The sequence below is a fragment of the Pseudorca crassidens genome, chromosome 4 (genome assembly GCF_039906515.1).
Source record: "Pseudorca crassidens isolate mPseCra1 chromosome 4, mPseCra1.hap1, whole genome shotgun sequence".
Lineage (NCBI taxonomy): Eukaryota > Metazoa > Chordata > Mammalia > Artiodactyla > Delphinidae > Pseudorca > Pseudorca crassidens.
In genome coordinates this window covers 36,843,374-36,867,691 of record NC_090299.1, presented here as the reverse complement: position 1 = coordinate 36,867,691, position 24,318 = coordinate 36,843,374, and the positions used below count along the sequence as shown (strand labels likewise).

Here is a 24,318-nt window from a genome sequence, read left to right as displayed (position 1 = left end):
CAAGTTCCAAACGAGGGAAGTTTTATCAGGCCAGGAAAGGAAGAAAGGCCATAATAGTAGCAACTGATGGATCCTTCCTTTGGGTAAGCATGCACACCCACGCACTTACCCACAAAGACTCAACAATAAAAGGTAACTCTTGAAATTATCATTTTTTAAATCATTAGGGATAATTTGCTATCTGAGTGAGGTGATTTTCAACAATGAACTGGCTCTGCAAACCGTTCCTTATCTTGGTGTGCCACAGAACAGCCTTTCTCATTTTTTTCTTTATAATATACAACACTGCCAAACAGAACATATTGAAAGAAAGTGCAAGCAGACAGTATTTACTCTAAGTGAACCAGAATCAAGTTTTAAATAAAATAGGCTTAACAGAAACGATAACAAAATCTGATCTAGCAGACTCAAAAAAATCGCTTGGCACAGAAGACAGCCTGCCCGGAGAATTACATGAGCCTCTCCTGTGCGATTGTGTTACATAAAATGAAAGGTTACAGCCGCTGGAGTTTATAGTTCTAAATGCAAGTCTGGTGAATGCCTAATCATGTTCTCTGTGATAGGTCCAGCAGCCCCAAGAATCTACTCATGAAAATTGAAGTCAGAAAAAGCATCCCAGTTCTTATTTTCTGTGCCTCTATTTGGGATTTGAGATGTAACACGGAATCGTATACTCGATTTCGTGTCACATTCATAGGAGAAGCCTTAGACCGCAACTTCCATGGTCTTTCCACAGTCAACCTCCTGGGAAAGGCAGATACACTCAGGGCAGAGAAGCAGATGGCTTTTATTTAATTTATTTATTTTGCAGCTAGTCAGAAGACCACACAAAGCCTTATCAGTATGTGAGCCAGGCAAGAGGGCAAGACCTGTAGCTGGCTTTGCCTTGACCACGGCCGATACCAAGTTCAGCCATTCTCATCTAGGGGACTAGGTGACACTCCACATTGTGTAGGAGATAGAGGAGGAAGGTACTTACGTCAAAATAATTCAGCCAGATTGTGCCAGGAGGACGTGACCGATTCCTGCAGCCATGAAGAGTCATGACGAGGGTTTCTGGAGGCTTCCAGTCTCAGCTGTCTGCTAGGGAGAGCAGAGTGGGAGATGGAGGGTACCACCTTGTCATCCATCCCTCCTTTCCATACCTGGAGACCTGCCTGGTTGAAAATGAGTCTTGGTTGGGGGGGGGGGGTCAGATTAGATGTGTGACTCTGTCTCCTTGACAAAAGAAGCCCTCACCCAGACACCAGTAGGGGAATGGAATTCTCATCTGTCTCCTTTTGGCAGTGGGCTTCTGACTACAAATGTCCATTGGAGTCTCCTCTATCTCAGTCTTTCCCAACAGCACCTGCAAAATCTTTTTCTGTAAAGAGTATTTTATGGAGCTGTAAGTAGAAAGAGTTAAGAACTGAGTGCTCTATGAGGAACGAAAACATAAACTTGTACTTAGCTTTTAAGCATATATTCCATGTATTCGTCTTAATTATGCACATGGAGTCACTTACATCTCTCATAAATCTAGAGCTATATGTGTCACATAATCCTTGGAACGAATGATGACTTTATAGATGACGAGCCACAGAGAACAGTCATAAATCCTCTGCTCTGCCCCCAGGATACCTTGGGCAGCATCTTCTCACACGAGGCGGTGGGATGCAATTTTACTTACTGGTCTCCTTAGTGCTCTTAGCCCAGCGTCTGACACAAAATACAAGCTCAGGGCATGTTAACTAAAGCACTAAATGATAGTGAGGAAGCCATTTGCCAGAAGCAGTTTGGACATTATTTCTAACCAGATTTTTATCGGGTTCACTTCTTGTGTTGGCCACAAACACAGCTTGATTGTTACCAACATACCAGGGGCTGTGATACACACTTTCTCTACATGAACAAGTTTAATCCTCACACCTGCCCCTGATGCAGGTACTCTATTTGCCGCTGTAGATCATCTCTGCGCCTCAAGCCCTTCCCCCACGTAGCTCCCAGAGCATCCCAGACTTGGGGTTTCCTCTTATATGCTGGTTACTGCCTCTACATCTCCCCAGCCTGTTTTTATTAGAGGCCCTGGGGTTTGACATCTGGCATCTCCTTCTTCCTTGGCGTCTCCAAGATGATCTCCTCCAATCTCAGGGCCTGAAATGTCATTTAGAAGCTCAGGATTCCCAAATTTACATTTCCAGTCTCACTTTCTCCGCTAATCCCCAGACATACCTGTCTAGAGGCCGGTAAGCAGCCACAGGAGACATGTCCCAAACAGGACTCCAGATCTCCCCACTTCCCCTCCCATCTCCTGCTGCCACTCACCTCCCCGCCCCACAAATGCACAGATCCTATCCTGCCCACAGTTTTCCCCAACTTGGTCAATGTCAACTTTTTCCTTCCGGTTGTTCAAGCCACACCCTCCTAGTCATCCTTGTTGCACCGGCTGCCCCCTCTGCCTGTAATGTTTTCACCCCAGGTGTCCATGTGGCCAGCTCCCTCCCTGCCTTCCGGATTTCCCTCTGGTGTCTGCCCAGTGACGCTTCCCTGACCATCCCGCTTACAAGTCCAGACGCCTGATTGGCGGTGACGGAGTTGGGGTTCCTTTCATGTTTCCCAGCAAAACCTGGATTTCTACACACCTGAAACCATCCTCATTCATCATTTTGTCAGTGAATATTTGTGAGCATCATTTCTGTATCAGGTACTGAACAAGACCTCGGGGGCACAAAGATCCCTGTATACAGACCTGGCTGCCCTTGAGGCTCACGGATAACAGGAGAGAGGGTAGAATGTGGAAGCAATGCCATGTGGTGTGGGTCCACGCATGCCTGTAGGGAGACAGCCTTGCTGCTGAGTAACTGTGGTGGTTGCGTGGCGGCCGCCAATGAGATACATCCAAGTTCTAACCCCCGCCGGAAACTGTGAATGTGATCTTATTTGGAAAAAGTGTCTTTGCCGGTGTTTGGGATCTTGAGATGAAAGCATCCTGGATTATCTAGGTGGGTCCTAAATCCAATTTAAAAGAGACAGAGGAGGAGGTGACACGGAGAACAGAAGGCCACGTGAAGATAGCAGCAGGGATGGGGTTCTGCAGCCCTAAGGCAGGGAATGCCTGGAACCACCAGAAGCTGGAAGAGGCCTGTAACTGACCCTCCCTCAGAGCTTCTAGAGGGAACCCCCCCTGCAGACACCTTCATTTTGGACTTCTGCCCTCCAGAACAGTGAGAAAATATATTTCTGCTGCTTTAAACCAAGTTTGTGATAACTTGCTACAGAAGCCATAGGAAACGATAATACAATAACTGTGGCATTAAGGACAAGCCATTTGACCCTCTGAGCCTCTTTTTCTCCATCTGCAAAATGGGGATCTTCCTAGCACCCCCTCATGTCACACAGTAACGTAGTGATGAACCATGCCTTACAAAATCAGGTGTGTTAGTGTCCACAGATTTTTTTCAAAATGAAAATATTGCTCATTGTTTTTACTGGTTATTAAAATAATACAAAATTTTAAAAAGAAAATAAAAATGATCTGAATTTCATAACTCCAGAAACAGCCACTGTTCCCTGCTTCCTTTCTTTCAGATCTGATATATGTGTTTAATTTGTGGATATAAATCTCCACCACTTTGCAACCATTCGGCCTTGCCTTAACCTCCCTGTGCTTTTTCTCTATTAGTACGGGGTGATAGTCACGTCCACCTGCCAGGTTTGTTGTGAGTATTAAAAGGGGGTGATCCATGAAAAGTACAGGCCTGACACAATATCTATAAATGGGTAGGGGGTCAGGGAAGGGGTTGCCTGGAGAGCCACGCTTCCTGCAAAGTGCTGGCATGGAGCTGACACACAGAGAGTTCCCCCTACAGCACGCTGCAGCTGCTATCCTGATCACCCCTGCGCTCGGTCACCGCACTCCAGCGACCTGGAACAGCTGAGGCCCTTCTCGTTTGGCCTCCGGACTTTGCCTGGTTGCCCCTCTCTTCTCCCACCTGGCTGATTCTTCCTTGCCCTTCTGGTCTCAGCTAATGTGCCATCGCCCTCCTGTCAGCTTCTTTGAGTGTGGTTCTGTAACAGGGAAGAACAAATCTGACTCCATATTGGATCTGTTTCTTTCACTTTTATATTCTATTGCTTTTGTAGCCTCTGGCCTGGAATATACAGGAGAGCCCATTCTCAAGGCCCTGAACTTTAGAGGTATAACACTTTTCCATTCATACAGAGATAAAAAGTTGCAGAACAGAGAATAACATTTGCCTTGTTGAAGGTTATAGGAACATCGTGACCTGACCTAGTGGACAACTGCAAGAACAACGAATTCTGACATCAAGAGGTTTCCAACAACCAAATACAGTCTCTCCCCTTTTAGTATAAAAGAAGCCTGAATTCTAACTTGGGAAAGATGGTTTTTCAGGACACTAGTCCACCATCATCTCAGTCCTTACCCAACAGCTGTCTCTCTACTGGCCTGTCCTGGGGTGCGTGGTATGAACTTGGACTCGGTAACCGTTCAGGGGCCTCCCGTCTGCCTTCACAGCCTGTGCTTATCCCCCTCCCCCTAATCAAAGTATGACCCGCTCTGTGAGTGTTGCCCTTGTCCTTCACCAGCCTTTTAAACTTCAGCTTCATGGAAGCAGACCCTGTCTTACTCACTGCTGGGTCTGCCTCCAGCACCCAGACCAGGGCCTGGCCCACAGCAAGTGTTCAGAAAATGCTTGTTCAACAAAGGAGGAAGTGAAGGAACAAACACTCGTGACTCCTTTCTGGGGGACTCTGCGCCTGCCCTGACTCTCAGGGCTGGGACAGGTCCCTCCTGTGTTCCCGTAGCCTCCTGGGATTCCTTCCACACAGTACAAATCACAGTTAGAGACTTTGCATGCATGACTATTCATTGAATATATGTATTTGTCAGTTCTTTCTGTGATAATGCTGTGGAACAACCACCCCCTCAGCAACCCCTCCCCCCCCAAATCTCACTGGCTTACAAGAACATATTTTTCTTGCTTGTGAGCTTGTAGTTCTGCTTCAGGATACACGTGGGGTTCAGGTGTACACCTTGGGTCTCTCGTTCTGGGAAGAGGCTACCCAGGGCCAGATCTTCTTGTGGTGGATGGCGAAAGGACAAGAGAGCTGAAACATGCAACATCTTAAGGCTGTCACTCTGAACTGGCACACTGTCACTTCCTCCCATAGACCACTGGCCGAAGTAAGTCCTACGGCACGCTCCACCTCAGTGGTGGGAAAGTAGGAAGTGCCCCCTCGTTCCAGTGAGCAGTATCAAGGACAGGGAGAGAAGGAAAAATTGTGAGCCAACAGTACAATTTACACCATAGCTAATTACTGAGGATAATAACTAACACCTGTGTTGTGCTTATTATGTTCCAGACATCAACATCAATTCATTTATTCTGCATAACAACCCAAGGAGGGGGAAAAAAATACTATTATCACCCCCATTTTGCAGATGAACAAACTGAGGCCAGTAGAGGTTAAGTAATTTACCCAAGTTAGCTTGCTAGAGAGTGGCAAAGTGGAATGAAATCTGGGAAGAACAGGGCCCAGCACTCATGCCTGTCACCATCCCTCCTCCTGCCTCTTGGTCTAGGGGCTGTACCTCCTTTATCTTGGTTAAGTACATTGCCTGGTGTAGACTGGCCACTCAGTCAATGCTTGTGGGCAGAATGAAAAGCAAGAAATAGTTATTGATCATTTGTTACATGCCAGGCCCTGTTACCTGCTTTTATACATATTATCTGATATAATTCTCATAGCAACGCTGGGGAGTTAGTATCAACCTCCCCGTTTCACAGATGAGAACTGGAAGTGGGGGGGCACATACAGCCTGTAAGTGGTCGAACCAGTCCTGTAAATGATGCTTGTCTGACCCCTGAGACCTAGCAGTTTAGGCCAATCCTGAAACTTCAGCTGGATGGGGCTGGCTCGTCTGCTCGACCTCTTCCCGTTGTCTCTCGGAGTTTTCTTGCTGTGTTAGACAGAGAGACACTCCCTCCGTTCCCTCCTCCCCCACAGAAAGAGACAGACAAAGAGACAGAGACAGCTTGGGGGTGAGGGAGACAGGATAGGGAGATAAAAAGAACCACTGCTTTCCACCAAAGCACAGACGGTAACTTAAGGCGCCCAGCAGATGGCAGGATGTGGCCAAAGATTCCTGGCTACCAGGTGCCTGGGCGGGCAGGACTGCACCGCGCGGGTAACCTGCGCGTCCCTCAGGAAGCGCCCTCTGAGAGTCTGTGCTCGCCCCACGAGAGCTTTGGGGCACACCCATCGCATCCCTGTCATTAGTATCCCCGTGTCCAGTCTGGGCTCCCCAGCTCCCGCCGCCAGGACCCCACCGACCCAGATGCGAACCGCCCTTAGTTCAATTTCAGGGGACTCCGGAGGCCCACGCAGAGCCACTCCTAGGGAGAATGATTTGGGGCAAACCACGCCCCTTTGCGGACTCAGTTTCCCCGGGAGAATGAAGGGGTTAGACTGAGTCCAAAAGGGTAACTCTACTTTCACTCATTAAACATTTAGAAAAACATTAAGAAGAAAGAGCGTGTGTTGCAGAACTGGCAGACACACCACTGCCCGGGTCTCAGTCCGAGTGGACAAATAAGGCCAACAGGGCGTCCGGGGGTCTCCCTTCGTAGCCAGGACCGACTAACTACTGACCGAAGAGTTCCTTTACCCCTGAACTCTACCTGACTCTAAAATGGGCAACAACGCTTTTTCTAACCGTTGGGTTGTTGAGAGGTGACATGGGATTGTGTTTATAAAGCCCTTGACTGAGGCCCGGCACACAGTAGATGTTCACGACTCGCTTACTGCCTGGAGGGAGCGCCCCGACTCCTCCGGGTCGACGCTGCGCTCAGCTCCGGTGGGTGCAGCGGGGAGGCGGCGGCCCGCGCCCTCTCCTACAGGCAGCCCGTAGGGCTGCGTTCGCCCTCTGTGCCCGCCGCGCCCTCTCCTCCAGGCCGCCCCCGGGGCTGCGCTCGCCCGCTCTCCCCCTCTGCGCAGCCCCCGCCCATTCCCTCCTTCCCCTCCTGCTCCTCCTACTTTTCCCGCGCCGCCTCCGGTCTCCCGCGTGGAGCGCGCCTCGGTGGCCCCCGCGCCGCGAGCTCCAGTGTTCCAGGGCGGGCGCAGGCGAGGGGCGCGGCAGAAGAGTTAGCGTGGCCAGGGAGCGGCGGGCGAGGCGGGAGAGCGCCGCCAGGGGGACGCCCGGGAGGAGGGGGCGCGGTTCCCGCCGCTGCGCGGCGCTCGGCCCCCTCCGGCTCGGCGCGCGGCTGCAGTCTGGGCTGGGCGCTCGCGGCACATTCCGCACCCGCACCCCGGCGGCCGGGCATGTAGTAGCGGCAGCTGCGGCAGCCGCCGCGGCGGAATATGGGCGGGAACCACTCCCACAAGCCCCCGGTGTTCGACGAGAATGAGGAAGGTAAGAGGGCGAGGGGCGCCTGCCCCGCGCTGCCCCTTCGGGCAGAGGCCGGGTATCCCTCCTTCCAGCACCCTTGGCCGAGCGTCGGCTGTGTGCCCGGCCCGTGCCGGGCTAGGGGCTTCTACAGAGGCAACAACTCCTCGCGTCAGTGCCCCTTAGGGGCCGGGACGGTACCGAGCGCGAGCCCGGGCGGGCCATTCCGAGAGGAGAGTGAACCCGAAGGCTTCACTTGGGGGAGCAGGAGGGATGAGTTGACTTCGGAGGCGAGTCTGGATGTTGCTTGGGCTCCGGGGAAGCCAAGATCTCCTTTAGAGCCCGAGGCTGAAGGAGGCGTTGTGTGTGTGTGTGTGTGTGTGTGTGTGTGTGTGTGTGTGTGTGTGTGTGTGTGTGTGTGTGTGTGTGTGTGTGTGTGTGTGTGTGTGTGTGTGTGTGTGTGTGTGTGTTCCATGCTGCCCTCCTCATTCACCCAGGACGGCTTAGGGAAACTTTTCTTGATTAAACTCTGTGTCTGGGCGGAAGGCGTCCCGCTGTTGGCAGCCTCCCAGGTGGAGGAGTGGTGTAGGCGGTCCAACCTCATCTAAACTCCACAACTGGGCTCTTATGGCTCATATCGGTAGAGCTTCGTATTTGGAATAGCAGAACCCCTTTTCCAGCGCTGTGTGTCTGTGGGCAACTTCCTTAACCTCTCTGAAACCTTTGTTTCTTCACCTAGGAGAAGAGACTTACGATTGCTGCTTACTACCTTAGGGGGTCGTTTGAAGCTTAACCAGTGGTAATTCCTGTGAGAAGTGCCTTGATAATATAATCAGTTACAGAGCTCTGCACGGTGTTATGTGTTAACTTTGCCTCTAAAGGCTCGGTTTGCTATTGCACTGGTTTCTCCAGTCTCCACTGTGTCCCCAGATGAGAGCCAGGTCTACTGAGCATGGTCCATGTGCCAGCCAGTGTTCTAGGGCTTTACATGTGCTCACTCAGGCCTCATGGCAACCGTATGAGGTGGGTACTTCTGTTGTTCCATTTTACAGTTGAAGAAAGAGATGTGTCCTAGTCAGAGCTGGCTTTGAGGCTGGACAGTCTGCCCTGGAGGCAGTGCTTCTTGTGCCCAGGAATAGGCTTGTGGGCATCAGTCATGATCTCTAAATCTACCAAGGCTGTGGGTGGTAGTCAAACGCTCACCCCGGCAGTCCCTCTGAATAGAATACCTGAATACAGCCAATGTAATTGAGTCACGCCCATTTGGTCCTTTCTTAAAGGAGTTCCTAGTCTAGTGGCACTGAGGACCGTCCATGGTGATAAGGGCAGTGAGCGGGACCAGTGCAGGGCCTTGGAGACCCAAGGAAGGCTAAGCCCTTCCTGGTTGTTTAGTCTGGAGCACAGGTAGATAGGGAGCCAGGAGTGGACAGACAAGAGGTAGCCAGGTGGGTGGGGGAGGCTCTTGTGTATCCCAGGAAGCATTTGGACACCATGTAGCTGAACTCTTCCCCAGTCAAGTTCATAATGACCCTGAATTGCTCTATGAAAGTCAAAGCGATCTTGACACTTAAATCAGTATTTAAATATGTGTTCTGCTAGGGACATATCCTGCTTGGGGTGGATGTGGGGCAGGCCTGTCCCTTTGGGAGAACTTCTGTCCTGTGAGGTTACATTCAGGGGTGCTCAAACCCTATGAGAAGATACACTCATTGACAGATGGAGAGGATTACTTGGGCCGAAAACTTTCTGTTCTCAATCAGTCAAAGGTTTCCTGTCTGTTTTGGGGAACGGACCTGTATTAGTCTGCTCAGGCTGCTATAACAAGATACCCCAGATGTGGAACTCCCTGGTGGTCCAGTGGTTAGGACTCTGCACCCTCACTGCCGAGGGCCTGGGTTCGATCCCTGGTCAGGGAACTAAACTCCCATAAGCTGTGTGACATGGCCACAAAAAAAAAAAAAAAAAAAGAAAGCATTCACAAGATACCCCAGATGCTTAAACAAAAGAATTTGTTGGTGGTGGTGGCTTAAACAACAGAAATTTATTTTCTCACTGTTACGGAGGCTGGAAGTCCAAGATCAAGGTGTCATCAGGGTTGGTTTCTGGTGAGGGCTCTCTCCCTGGCTTGCAGACAGCCTCCTTCTCCTTGGGTCCTCACATGACCTGTGTGCTCAAGGAGATAGAGATCTCTGGTGGCTCTTCCTCTTCTTATAAGATCGCCTGTCCCACAGGGTTAGGGCCTCACCCTTATGACCTCACTGAATGCTAATTATCTCCTTAAAAGCCCTCTCTCCAAACATAGTCATGTTGGAGGCTAGAGCTTCCGCATCTCAAGTTTGGAGGGGACACATTTCGGCCCATAACAGGATCCTTTGATGAAAGCCATGGACTCCTTTCCCAGAAGAAAGCACAAACTTATGCATCACTCCCAATTTTAGAGGTTCGTGGTAGTAGCCTGGGTCAAAGGTCATGGTTTAGGTAATTTTTTAGTGTCTTTCTCTTTTATTTTCAGAGTAAATTTGCTTTCCTGTCTCTATCCTTTATCCCAGAAAATATGCTTTAAATATCTGTTGGCAAAATAGTTATATCTGGCATAGCCAAGCTTTTGATTTTCCTGCTCTTGTTCCTCATTCCAAAAGTGGTCGGGCTCAAGGTCAACTGCCTGGTTGAAATACAAGGTTAGGACTCTCCTCATTTTGCTGGCTTTCAGCTCAGTGAAACATTAACTTGTTTGATTTTGCCAGCATATGTCTCAATACTTGTTCAAGTAACACACTGTTATTTGCCGCCAATTGATTCGCTTATTTCATAGGCATGTACTGGTCATCTTTTCTGCACCCACCGCTGTGCTGGGCAGCAGGAATATGGAGAAGATGAAGGCAAAGTTCTAATCCTCAGGGAGCTCGCAGAGCAGATAAACAGCCAGGACAGTGTAAGAGAGCTCAGGGGACTGTGGTATCCTACAGGAGGTGCCCTAACCCTGGGGCAGAGAGGAGGGGTCAGAGAAGACTTCCTCTTAGACTGAGTCTTGCAGAAATGGTAGAAGTCCCAGGAAGGAGAGGTTGGTAGGTAGGGGAAGGGTGTTTCAGAGGGAGGGAACAGAATGTGCAAAGATAGATGGTAAAGAATAAACATGGCTCTTTGGGGAGATTGTGGGGACTTTAGTACCCCTGCAATGTGGTGTGTGAGGCTGGAAGCTACAGGAGATGAACCCTGAGTGCTGGGGTGGCCTTAAAGGGCCCAGTGGCCATGTATTTGGAATTGACCTTATGGACATCTGTAGTCAACAGAAGGATTTTAAGCAGGGCAGTGACATGGTCTGGTGACCGAACACGCTCTCCCAAACCAGAGTTGCTGAGTGGTTGAAGATGCAGATACAACGCAACCAGAACGAATCTGATTTGTAAGTAATTTAAAGCTAAACTGTAGCTGAAAATTTGCCATTGTGTAATTGTACCATAACTGTCTACATTCTGATGGCAAACATTTAACTTGCATCCAGATAATATTAAAAACTGTAACTTAGTGATGCATTGTGTGGACTCCTTTTCATACCTAATTGGGAATCATTATCACGACTCAGCCAGGGAGGTCTCAGAATGTGCATTTTACTAGAGAGTTTACAGAGGACCTCTGGAAAACTGCCCAGGGTCCCATGGTCTGTGTATGGATGAGCTGGGACTCATGAGTTAAACCCCCAGGGCTGTTTAACTCCAGAGTCTGGTACCTAACACTGTTTCCTGTGCCACCCCTTAGGACCTACAGGAAAATGAAGCCGTCAAAGATATGTAGGACCAACGCAGAATGAGACTAGCGCAGAGATCAGGCTCTGATAGGGGTCTCCTTATGCAAACGTCTATAGGAAGAAAGTAACAGTGCATCCTGACAGCACTTGATCATTTACAATAATCAGCTACCATCTTCAGAAAACATTTTGTTGAGCTGTCATATCATAATGCAAGTTCTGGGAATGAAAGCAAAATCATCTCCCTTTCCAAATTCGTGTCAAAATTGTTTTTAAGGTTTTTTCCCTTTACTGTCCTAATCTATGTCTAGACATTTTTACATAAGGGTACACTTGCCACACAAAATGATTTCTGCATTTTCTCTTAGCGTCCTGTTTTGAGTAGTTTATGTTGCTATAATGTCTTCAAAATTACTATTTTAATGGGCTGTAATATTCCATCTGATGGAACTATTGTAACTTAAATGTTTTCTTGTTGTTAGACATGCAGGCTGTTTTCAGTGTTTCATCTTTATAAGTAAATTGCCTGAAAATTTTATACGTAAAGCATTTTTCTTCTTTTAAGTGAATTCCTTAAAATGAGGTGCAGTGAGTGAGATTATTGGATCGAAAGGATTGAATAACTTCTAGGACTCCAGAAACATGTTCTTAAATTATGTTTCCAAAAGGTTTTTTTTTTAAATATCAATGTTGTATCAATTTATGGCCTGTACCCACATTTGAGGGTATCAGTTTCACAACCTTGTAAACAGCTCCGGGTATTCTCATTTTAGATTGTTAGGAGTTAAAGGGACATTTAAAAAGAAATGTAACTTCTGTATTATTGTTGGGCCAGGTAACTTCACATGCAGCGTAGAACATGAAAGCATCTTCTTGGTTAACATAAATATACAACAAATGTTGTTTAACTCTGGGCACAGTCAGATAACAAAGGCAATTTAAAAAATCACTCCCTGAAGTTGCAATCATGCTTCACTTGGAGACAGTCTTTTGAACCTGGGGTGTCCCTGTCATTGTGATTCACAAAGTGCCTGAAATCTCTTAATGGGGCAGGATTCACTTCCAACTTTGTCTCAACTTTTTTTTTTTTTTTTTTTTTTTTTTGCGGTACGCGGGCCTCTCACTGCTGACACCTCTCCCGTTACGGAGCACAGGCTCCGGACGTGCAGGCTCAGCGGCCATGGCTCACGGGCCCAGCCGCTCCGCGGTATGTGGAATCTTCCCGGACCGGGGCACGAATCCGTGTCCCCTGCATCGGCAGGCGGACTCCCAACCACTGCGCCACCAGGGAAGCCCTGTCTCAACTTTTTTAGAACTTGGGGGAAGCTCACTTATGTTATACATTGCTTTTCATCCTTGTACCAGTTGTGGCTTGTGCAAAAGGTGGAAACCAAACATATTCTGAGAAAGTTTGGAGTTGCTTTGAATGCACTTTGTTCTTTATATATAGAGTACGTACAGAAGTAGAGGCTGGCGAGAGGCCATGTAAGGGATGTGGGCTTATGGGCTTGGTGTCCATATGTGTATCAGGCATGTGTGTGTCTAATGCAGGAGTCTAGAATGTAAAGCTTAGATTTTAAGATCTACACCTCATTTGAAAGTTCATTTTGATTTGTCTTGTACATGGGGGATTAAGAAAATTACCATAAATCAATCTGAGATGGTTAAGTAGAAATGAATTGTAGGATGCATTTATACCTTTCAACCCTCCTAGAAAATAAATATGGACTTCATGAGGATAAACCATGTACTAATCATCTCTAGAAACTCAGACATAAGTATACACACTAATGGATTTCATTGACTATGACGCACACACTTTCCCATGTTTTAACATTTCTGAAATTGGGATTGCTTTATGATCACTGCTGGTCATGGTGGTACTTGTGATGTAATCTTATTGTTTGTACATGGTCACAGTTGTTCGTACTAACATGATATATGAAAGGTCTAAAGGAACTCTTTTAAGGGATGCGAAAGAATCACATTGTAGATTAATTGGCAGCATTTCTTCCTTCTTCGTGGCACATAAAGTAAGAGTGCATTTAATGTGGATGGCACCTGAAAGCAGACGGAATAGAGCATGCCAGCCTCCTTCAGCTGCAAGTGACAGAAAAGCAACATGAGTTCCTTTAAAGGGAATTAATTGGCTCCGGCCACTTCTCATCACTTCCATTCTGGTCCAAGCCAGCGTCACCCCTCTTGCTTAGGTTATTACAATAACTTCCTTAACTGGTCTGCTTCCTTTTACCCTTCCCCTCTTCAGTGGCACCTCCATGCAGCAGCCAGAGTGATCCTGTTAACATGGGCATCATTTTTCGTGCATTGGTCTCCTCCTAAGGAGTTACAAGCTCCTTGAAGTAGGGAAGTGGTGTGATTGATTCACTGCTGTGTCCCCAAGCCCTAAAACACCTGGAACATAATAGATGCTCAATAAATTTTTGATGGACAAATCAATAAATGAATGAATGGAGGTGTGAGTCTCATCAGCTGTGGCTGGAACCAAGTTCCTGAATACTATCATGAGAAATCTTCCTCCTTGGATTCTCTCCTCTGTGTAGCTCCAAGCAGGCTCTCTCCTCATGAGGCCCTTACCACCCCCAGGCTCACAACCTCACAACTCCAAGTGTGGAAAAGGGAGTATCTTTTTCACCATCGTTGCAGAGAACATCCCAGGGTTAGTTCTGATGGGTTCTCATGAGGTCTTGGGTCATTCTTGCACCAATGGCTGTGACCAGGGAGACTGAGGCTGTAACTGGCCGGGCTGTATCTCATGCCCACCCTTGGATTCAGGGGGTGGCGTTGGTTCCCCTTGAGGCATTGGGACAAAGAAGATATGTGAAGAATCTTCTCAAGGAATATTGCAGTATCAACAGAAGAAGAGAAGTGGACCCTGGGTCAGGCAGGTAAACACAAACAGAAGCATCTATTCCAGTGATGATTATTTTTGTGTTCCTTGAAACATGGAACATTCCTTGTTTATTTTGTTGCATATCCACTTCTGCACTAGACTGTGACTTCTGAACAGCGGCAATTCTTTCCTTTTCACCTTGGTGTCTGCAAGGCCTAGAATGGGGCCAGTGAAGGCCTATGACAGCTCTTTGTTGAATGAGAGATGAAAGTAATAACTTATTGGGGGCCAATTTCTTCTATTCTTCTGAGTTCAGAAGCTGTTGAGAAACAAACGAAGACATTTCGGGTGTATTATTAATAAAGTTGGTTTGGAGAACTGACTTGGATTTGAGTTCAGAATGGCCTTTCTATTCTTGTCCCTTAATTTCAAGCTTGAGACCTGCTTGGGCAGAGAATTGAGTCTGTAAGGTGGGCTCTGGGACCGTGGTTCCCAGTCACAGAGAAACCCAAGAAATTTCCAAAAAATGGTAACTGTAATGATCAATGGATATTGGACTCTTGTATGTCATAATTTGGGCTATCACTTCTCTCCCAATGGAGAGAGAAGGCAGATCTTTCCCCTGGTGCTTTCTGGGTAAGACAAAAATCCCTCTTTTATGGGACAGCAAAAGGGTGGAGAGGGGAGATGGCTCTCACGATATGAGCTGGAGTGGATAGGCTGTTAGGATGGCGACAGGATTTATGATGTCTTGAGGGAAGGGTTTAAATGCCTTGAGAGAAGAAGGATCGATATTTTAGAAGGATCAATCAGCATAAGCTAGCACTGAGCTTGGGCATTCTCCTGAGAGAATTGGTAGGAACAAAATATTCTTAGCAATACTCAATTATCTAAAATCTGGGCTCTGAGCTATTACAGACAGAGATGGAAAAACTGTTCTACAAAGAGCAGTGAGAGTCCTGACACCCTAAAGGGATATTCTCCTGCAGACAACAATGGGGACAAACAGTTTAGGATACCAGGGGAGAATTGTGCACCAGAACCACCAAGAAGAGAAAATCAGGCTTATTAGCCAGAGACAACCAAGGAAAAAGTGAAGACCGATATTGTTACTGATCCTGCAGTCTAACTCCTTTCAGCCCTTGGTTCTTCTGACCATCTTGGAGTGTCCTTATTCATTGAGGAGTCTGGCCTCTGGTTCCTCTTTCCATCTGTGAAGTCAGTAATACAAATAGGCCCCATTCTCTCAATGTGGGGCTTTACCACTGTTCACCCATATCCCGTCCCTGTTTATTTCCATGCAAAGAATTGTCCTTCCTTGTCCCGTTGCAGTTCTGTGGGAACATGTGACTCGCTTTGGTCATTGTGAGCGGAGGCAATGTATGTCACACCTTGGAAAAAGTATTTACGAACTAGGTGTCACTTCGTATGTCTCTAGCTCTGGGCAACCACAATGTTCTGGATGGTGGAACTTACTTCAGCCTGCCTCCCAGAGTGAGTGCAACGTGGAACGGAGGCCACACCGACTACCAGCCCACCTGACCTGGGACATGGCATCAGTGAGACAGACACTTCTGCTTTTTGAAGGCACTGAGATTTAGGGCTGCTTGTTACTGTAGCATAACACAGCCTGTCCTGATTGGCACAGTTACCAAAACCAGCTCTCCCTCAGGCAGAGAGCATTCACTATTTTACAGTTAATTATTATGTTAGCTGTATTGTTATTGTAGATACGCTTTATCATGTTATTTTCCTTCTATCCTGAGTTGCTGGGAGGTTTTATTATCAATGAGGGTTGAATTTAAGTAAATGCTTTTTCTCCATCTGTTGAGATAATATGTGGTTTTTCTCCTTTTTCTTTGTCTGACTAGGTGAAGATCAAATTTTTAGAGTATTCTTAAATAATAAATTAACCTTTCATTCTTGGCATAAAACCCAGTTTTCATGATGTGATATATTATTAGATTTGATTTGGTAATATTTTGTTTATAAATTTTTCATAAGAGGATATTATGAACAGTATGCCAATACATTTGAAATTTGGATAAAATAACTACTTTGGAAAACACAACTTAGCAAAAATAATACAAGGAGAATTTAAATATTAGATTAATTCTATATCTATTAAGGAATTGAACCTGTAGTAAAAATTTTCTTGTAAAGGGAAGTCTAGGCCCAGATGTCTTCATAGGTGAATTCTTCCAAATGGTAGAAATGATAATAATGATACAAAGCGAGTGAGAGGCATGGGCATATATACACTGTCAAACGTAAGGTAGATAGCTAGTAGGAAGCAGCCGCATAGCACAGGGAGATCAGCTCGGTGCTTTGTGACCACCTGGAGGGGTGGGATAGGGAGGGTGGGAGGGAGGGAGATGCAAGAGGGAAGAGATATGGGAACATATGTATATGTATAACTGATTCACTTTGCTATAAAGCAGAAACTAACACACTGTTGTAAAGCAATTATACTCCAATAACGATGTTAAAAAAAATAATGATAATCTTCTGCAAACTCTTCCAGAGAAGAGCAAGAAAGGGCACACTTTTAATGTCTTTAAAAAAAAATTTTATTGAAGTATAGTTGATTTACAATGTGTTAATTTCTGCTGTACAGCAAAGTGACTCAGTTATATATATTTATTCTTGTTCATATTCTTTTACATTATGGTTTGTCACAGGATATTGAATATAGTTCCCTGTGCTCTACAGTAGGACCTTGTTATTTATCCATTCTATATATAATAGTTTGCATCTGCTAATCCCAAACTCCCAGTACTTCCCTCCCCCACCCCCTTAATGTCTTTATTAGTTTTTTTAAAAATAAATTTATTTATTTTATTTATTTTTGGCTGTGTTGTGTCTGTTGCTTCGCGCAGGCTTTCTTTAGTTGTGGCGAGCAGGGGCTACTCTTTGTTGCGGTGCACGGGCGTCTCATCGTGGTGGCTTCTCTTCTTGCGGAGCATGGGCTCTAGGCATGTGGGCTCAGTAGTTGTGGCTCACGGGCTCTAGAGCGCAGGCTCAGTAGTTGTGGCGCACGGGCTTAGTTGCTCCGCGGCATGTGGGATCTTCCCAGACCAGGGCTTGAACCCGTGTCCCATGCATTGGCAGGTGGATTCTTAACCACTGTGCCACCAGGGAAGCCCATCTTTATTAATTTTTTGTATCAAGGTTATATTGGCCTCATTAAAAGAATTTGGAACTATACCATTTCTTGCAATTCCCTGTAAGAGTTTGTTTAGGATTGTTATTATTTCTAAGTTGCACATGTATGGGCCAAATGTTCATAGTATCTTCTTAATCTTTTCAGTGTTTGTAGGATCTGTAATGATATCTTCTTTTTTAATTCTGATTTTGGTAATTTGTGTTTTCTCCCTCCTTAATTTATTTTTTGATTGGTCTTGCTTGGGTTTATCAGTTTTTTAGAATTAAAAATACCCTTGGCTTTCTTAATTATTATTTGTTTGCTAATGATTTACTTGTTTATGTTCTCATTTTAATTTTCTCCTACATACATTTTGGTTTAACTTACTGTTCTTTTTCTAGATTTTTGAGACAGAATCTTCTTTGATCATTGATTATATTTACTCACATATTCTGCTCATTATTTCTTCCTTCACTTGGAAGTTTCCATTGGAATTATCTTCATTTTGCCTGAAATATTTTCTTTAGCATTCCCTTTAGAGTATGACTTCTGGTGACAAGTCTCACTTTTTATTTGTCTGAAAATGTCTTCATTTAAACTTTGTTTATGAATTATTATTTTTCTGGATATCAAATCTGTATCGGCATCTTTTTCCTTCAGCATTTTGAAGATACGATTCTATTGTCTTGGGGTTTTTATTGTTTCTGATGAAAAGACGACTGTCAGTACTATTTTTTGCTCCTTTTCAGCTGACGTTTTGTCTTGCTGCTTTTAAGAATTTTATATTTTGCTATAAAATTTAAATCAGAAATTAAATCAGAAATTTCATTACGGTTTGCATAGGTCTGGCATTCTGGCCATTACGTCCTGTGGCTCTTGCTTCTTGTATCTGTGCTTGAGGGGCATTGCTATTTTTGCGGGATTCTTATTTTGTCTTCTAATATCACATCTGACATTTTCTTTCTCCTCACATTATCAAACTCAAATTGCACAGATATTAGGCCTTATCACTATGCCTTGTATGGCTCTGACAATATTTCCGTATTTTAAAAAAACTCTTTTCTTTCTCTTTGTTTTTAGTCCGAATATTTTCTTCTACCCTATTTCTTTTGTAATCACTTCAGGTCTCCCTATCTGCTATGAAGTATAACTTTCAAGTTCTTAATATTCATTGTTGCACTTTTCAGTTCTAGAATCACCATTTGGTTCTCTTTTATGGCTTTCACCTCTGCTGAAATTCTCAAAACTTGCTTTTTAATTATTTAAACCTAACAATCACGTTTACTTAGAAGACATGTTTGATAACTCCATTATTTGGTAACCTTCTTTTTTTTTTTTTTTTTTTTTGCGGTATGCGGGCTTCTCACTGTTGTGGCCTCTCCCGTTGTGGAGCACAGGCTCCGGACGCGCAGGCTCAGCGGCCATGGCTCACGGGCCCAGCCGCTCCGCGGCACGTGGGATCTTCCCGGACCGGGGCACGAACCCGTGTCCCCTGTATTGGCAGGCAGACTCTCAACCACTGCGCGACCAGGGAAGCCCATAACCTTCTAGTTTTATTGTCAATTGTTTCCTTTTAGACATCTTTTGTTTTCTCATCCATTTCATACTCATTGCTGGAACAAAGCCCTTTGGCATCCTTACGGGAAGCGCAGAGTTTACCAAGCCTCTTCCTTTTTGGTAGACTCTGATTTTTAGTGTGTGTCCTGTCCCTAAAGGCTGTGAGGTCTTGCAAACCCTGTGTGACTTCTTAGCCTCCTGAAAGCTGTTTTCAGATTTGGCAGATAACCTCTTGAGGAAGAGTGATCTCAGTGCTGGACCCATCTCTTTGGGCTTTTCTTTTTCATCGATATTCAACCTGCAGCTCCTTACTCCTTTGAGAGCTCTATGAGTCCTTCAAATAGATTTTAAAATATATATTTTGTACAGTTATCATAGTTCTTATTAGCAGGAAGGTTGACCAGAAACACTCTAGTCGACTGGAAGCAGAAGTCCTCTCCTCAGTGTTTATGTGTGCGTAATGCCTTCTAGTTTAATAATAAGCTCTCCCTGGTACCCGTGTCACCTTAGGTCTACCACCCAACACGCCTCACTTTCACAACCATACTTGCCCCCAAAACAGTCTTCTCTTGGTGTCCTCACTTTCTCATGATAACTTGGTCCTTAACTCACTACGTTGGCTTCATCATTTCAGTGAAATAGCTCTGAGTAGAGTCATGATCATTTGGTTCTTAAAACTAGCATATGATTGTAAGTCTTTTCTTTCTTGGAAATAAGAAAATGAGCTCATGCATAAACTCATGATCCAACTGAAGAGTAGAGCCTGTCCTGTACTTTTGAAGCTCCCTGGGCTTCTCCCTGACTCCATCCTCTTTCCCACACTTTCTCATTCCTAACCATACAGTGTTTAATTGTTATTGCTTTATGAAATTTATAAAAATAGTACCACGTTTTATGTATTCTTCTGTACTTTGCAGTTTTTGCTCAAGATTGAGTTTCTAAGATTCACCCATGCTGTGTATAGCTGTACTCTCTTCATTTTCACCAATGTGTAACGTTCCATCATGTGACTGCACCGTGAATTTTATCCTTCCTACTGACAGTGGACATTTGTACTCTTTCTAGTTTTTGACTATTATGAACAATGCTGCTATGAACAATTTTGTATATATCTCCTGGTGCGCATACATAAGAGTTTCTCTAGAACGTATACCGTTAGGAAAATGGCTGGGTCATAGAATAGGTGTATGTTCAACTTTGTTAGATAATGGCAAGTTGTTTTACAAAGTAGTTGTACCAGTTTACACTCTGATTAGCCACGTATAGACGCTTCCATTGCTCTACATCAGCACTGTTGTAAAGAAATATGATGAGGTCGCCAAGTGCAAGCCATATTTGTAATTAGAAAATTTCTACTAGTGACATAAACGTAAAAAGGATTAGGTGAACTTAATAATATACTTTATTTACCCTAACATAACTAAACTATTTTAATTTCAATGTCAGAATTATTGAGATATTTTACATCCTTTTATTCAACCTAAATCTTTGAAATTGGGTATGTATTTTACAGTAACAACATGTCTCAATTTGGATTAACTACATTTAAAGTGTTCAAAAGCCACATGTGGCTCGTGGCTACCCTGTAGGACCACACACCTTTCCTTCCTTGCCAATATTTAGTTATGGGCTTTTTCATATTTGCCAATCGAATGAGCATGAAGTGGTATCTTATTGTTTTAAATTGCATTTCCTCACTAACAGGTTGAGGTTTCTTTATATATTTCGTTCCCACTTTTGTGAAGTGCCTGTTCATAGCTTTGTTAGTTTTTCTTCTAGAAGAGTCTGCCTTTTTGGATTGATTTGTTCCTTACATATTCTAGATAACTCCTCTTTGTCAGTTATATGTGTTGCAAATATTGTCTCCTATTTTTTGATTTCCCTTTTTAAGTCCTTTATGATGTTCATTGGCTGTTCCTTCTCCATCTTCTTTGCAAGTTCAGCCTCCTCCCCCTTGCAGTAAATCTTGGAGTTCCTCAATACTGAGCCCTGGTACCTCTTCCTTAGCTCTCTGTACTGTCTCTCCAGGTGAGATTGCCAACCCCTACGTGTTCAGTCACTCTGTACCAGTCTGAGTGCAGTCAGGAGACCAAAGCAATGTCAAAAAGGGAAAATGTAGTACAAAGGACTGTCATCTAGTCAAAAGGTTAACTTCGAAAAGGAGTCAGGTCTCTAGGAGATCCAGAAGTAGCAATTTCAGGAAAACAGCTGCTCCCGCTAGGGCTGAGGGTGAGTTAACAAGGGAAGAACTCAGAAACCTAGAAGAGGGCTTCCCTCTCCATCTAGGCTGTTTCAGATCTCATTGGGAGGGCCTGGTTGTCAGAGGAACAGGCATCCTACTGGGTGGCACAGAAGCTTGTGGGAGGATGCTGGCTGCAGCTTGCGCAAGAGGGCCGCTGAGATAAGGGCTACCAGGTCCCCTGCACCCCAGCCTAGTGCAGCACGTGGAAAGCAGCACACTGGAAGAAAAAGGGACGCCCCTTCCTCCCACTCTGGACCGGCAGTGTCTCTGTTGTGCCCTCTATTGGCCATGCCGAACATGAAGCCAGCTGGAAATAAACGTCCCCAGGGTCCTGTCCAGTGTCACAAAGCAGTGGATTTGGAGCTCAGAGACAGCACATGCGTAACTGGTGCCTATTCCTCTAAAACCATGACTCAGTAATTTATTTCCTTAATTCACATTTCTCCTCTGGGCTCCCAGTCTGTGTGCCTGTATTTCCACTTGGATGTCTCAGAAGATTTAATACCTCAAATTCAAAATGACCTCAATCAAACTCATGTGTTTTTCAGAGTTTCCGAGCTTAGTGCGCAGTACCATCATCTACCCAGTTGCAGGAGCCAACATCTCTGAGGTTTTCCTTGATCCTTCCATCTCCCTCACCCCCGTGAATCCAATTAGGCACCTGGCTGTGTTGAGTTTACCTCCCAAATCTGCCCTTTCTTTCCAGCCACACCACTACCATCTCCATTCAACATCGCCCCTCATGGGACCCCTGTGCTGCCTCCTGACTGGTCTCCGTGCTCCCTCTTGCCCTTTCAGCACATCCTCCATCCAACCACCAGAATCACAGTTTTAAGTCATGAATATGACCAAGCTGGTCCTGCTCAGCGGTCCTTAGTGGCTTCATTGCTCTCAGGACGAAGATTAGGAATGTAATATGGCCTCCAAGGTTGTATGGTCCGGAACCTGCCCAACTCTCCCATCCTGTCTCATCTCACGTGAGTTCAGTTCACTGCCTGAGTTAAACTGCTCAGTGCAAAGTTGTTAGAGTACCTGGCATGTGGGCACTGTCCCATGGAGTTAGCTACTCCTCTCATTCTTCCTGTAATCAATGCTGTTATTTATACTCTTCGGCCATGGGAGCATTCTTTCAGTTTCATGTAAGTTCCATGCCCACTACTGCCCCAGGGCCTTATCACTTGTTCTCTCTGCCTGAAATGCTCTCCCACCCGCCTCCACCCCACTTGGTTTAGTTATCTCCCACTTATCTTTCTTCAAGGTGCCTTATCTTATTCCCAGACTGCGTCCTGACCCCCAGGGAACCCCCCTCAAATTACCATGTGCCCTTTCGTTGCGTTTATCACATTTGCAGTTCTTTGCTTATTTGTGTGAATCCTTCATTAATGTCTGTCTCCCCCCTGAGACCGAAGTCTCTATGAGGACAGGGCCTGTGACTCTTGTAGTGTCTAGTGTGGGTCCCACTGCTTTTACAAAGTGTCTGTCATTGTAACTGCTGGTCCTTGACCGTCTGCCAGGAAAGACAAAGAAACATCACTGTGTAACCTATGAAAGGTAACAGCTTCGCTCCTTGTATCTGAAGGAGGCAGTCTAGGGAAAGGGAAAACCGAATTATATTTAAGAAGCACCTTGTATGGACCAAACATTGTTCACACACGATTTCACGTGGTCTTTAGAATAACACTGCAGAGTAAGAGCGGTAACTTTGGCTTCATTTTATACCCAAGGATATTGGGGTTTGGAGAAGTTGACTAAGTTGTCTTAGGTGATAAAATTGTGGTGCTTGGTCTCACTTCTTTCTGTATACCTGGAGCGCTCTTTCCCGCATGACAGTCTTTCCCAAGATTCAGCTGTTTGTGTCCCACCTGCAGAATTATTTTTTACCACAGCCATGTATTACCTGTACTGTTATTTACTTAATACTTTTTTCTATCTTGACTGATTTTACTTTACTAGAACTTTTTAAAAAGGCACTTAAATGGATTAAGACTTCTATAACTGGGAAGAAAGATAAAGTCAAGATAAAGTTCGGTAGATAAAAAACAATGATATTCAGTGTAGCAAAATATTATTAACCTTTTTGTTTTGTTTTTTTTTGTTTGTTGTTTTTTTGTGGTACGGGTCTCTCTCTGCTGTGGCCTCTCCCATTGCAGAGCACAGGCTCCGGACGCACAGGATCAGCAGCCATGGCTCACGGGCCCAGCCACTCCACGGCACGTGGGATCTTCCCGTACCGGGGCACGAACCCGTGTCCCCTGCATTGGCAGGCGGACTCTCAACCACTGCGCCACCTGGGAAGCCCTTATTAACCTTTTGTACACCCTTCCTTTGTGACTTGCTTAGTGGATATTTTTGGAGTGGATTTGTAATCACTGAACTCCCAGCAGACCTGGGCGGCAGCTGGGTAGATGCAGGGTTGGGCCCTGGGGGGGTCTGCAGGGTAGGCGTTTGCATGTTAGCTCGAAGGCGGGGGTAGGTCCCTGAAGGGAAGTGAGTCCCACACTTTGTTCCCAACATCAGAGCTGCGGCTTGATGCTCTTTCAATCACACTGCAGCTTCCAGCCCTGCTTAGAGATAGTATATTGGCCTCTGGGCTTATGTGTCTCTGGGACACAGCAGGCGCCCTGCCAGGTACACCCTGGAATCTTCCAGCAGGGAAGCCCCGTCCACAACACAGTGGTTAAGAGCACAAACCGTGGAGTCAGACTGCCTGGAGTTCCATGCTGGCTCTGCTACTTACTAGCTGAGCAACCTCAAGTAAGTTTCTTCTCCTCCCTGATTCTCAGTTTCCTCATCTGTAAAATGGGGATTCAGTGGTACTTACTTCATAAACTCTTCTGAGGAGTAAATGAGTTACTACATGTAACATGCTTACTAAATAGTCTGGCACATAATATGTGCTATGTAAGTTTTATTAAATTAGATTAAGTTTTGTGACTGAAGAAGGTCATGCACAGAGGTTAAAAGGACAGGTTTTGGGGGTTACACAGGTTTAAATCCTGATTCTTCTACATATTGTCTAACTGTGGAGCAGTGCCTTAACCTTCCCAAGCCTCAGTTTCCTCCTCTGGACAATGGGATGCGATCTGATACAGTTGCCATGGGAATGGAGTGAGGTGATACTTCTTACAGTGAACAGTGCTTAGGAGGGCACCTGGCCCAACACCTGGCAGCATGATATATGTACAAAGAGAGAGGTCAGGTGAGGCCTGCTGTTCCTTTCAGCCTGAAGAAAGAAGTTGTTCTGACTCCCTGCTGCCTTCAACCCCTATCGTCAGGAGGGATTCCTCATTTCCATTCTCCTAGGAAACAGCCTGTTCAGACAAGCTTCCTTGTCCGAGTCCTCATCACATCTGTCAGGAAGGCCAAGGCCTATTTTCAAGAAGCCTGACTC

At 45.6% G+C, this 24,318-nt stretch overlaps 1 protein-coding gene across 1 annotated transcript in view; it reads left to right on the top strand.

The window, feature by feature from the left end:
* The first annotated feature begins 7,268 nt into the window (after positions 1-7,268).
* Positions 7,269-24,318, top strand: part of STK32B (serine/threonine kinase 32B) — a 340,079-nt gene continuing 323,029 nt past the window's right edge. The window contains exon 1 of the mRNA XM_067735498.1: positions 7,269-7,414. Coding sequence (XP_067591599.1) covers positions 7,363-7,414 — 52 coding nt within the window. The 5' untranslated portion in view covers positions 7,269-7,362. The remainder of the gene's footprint in view (positions 7,415-24,318) is intronic.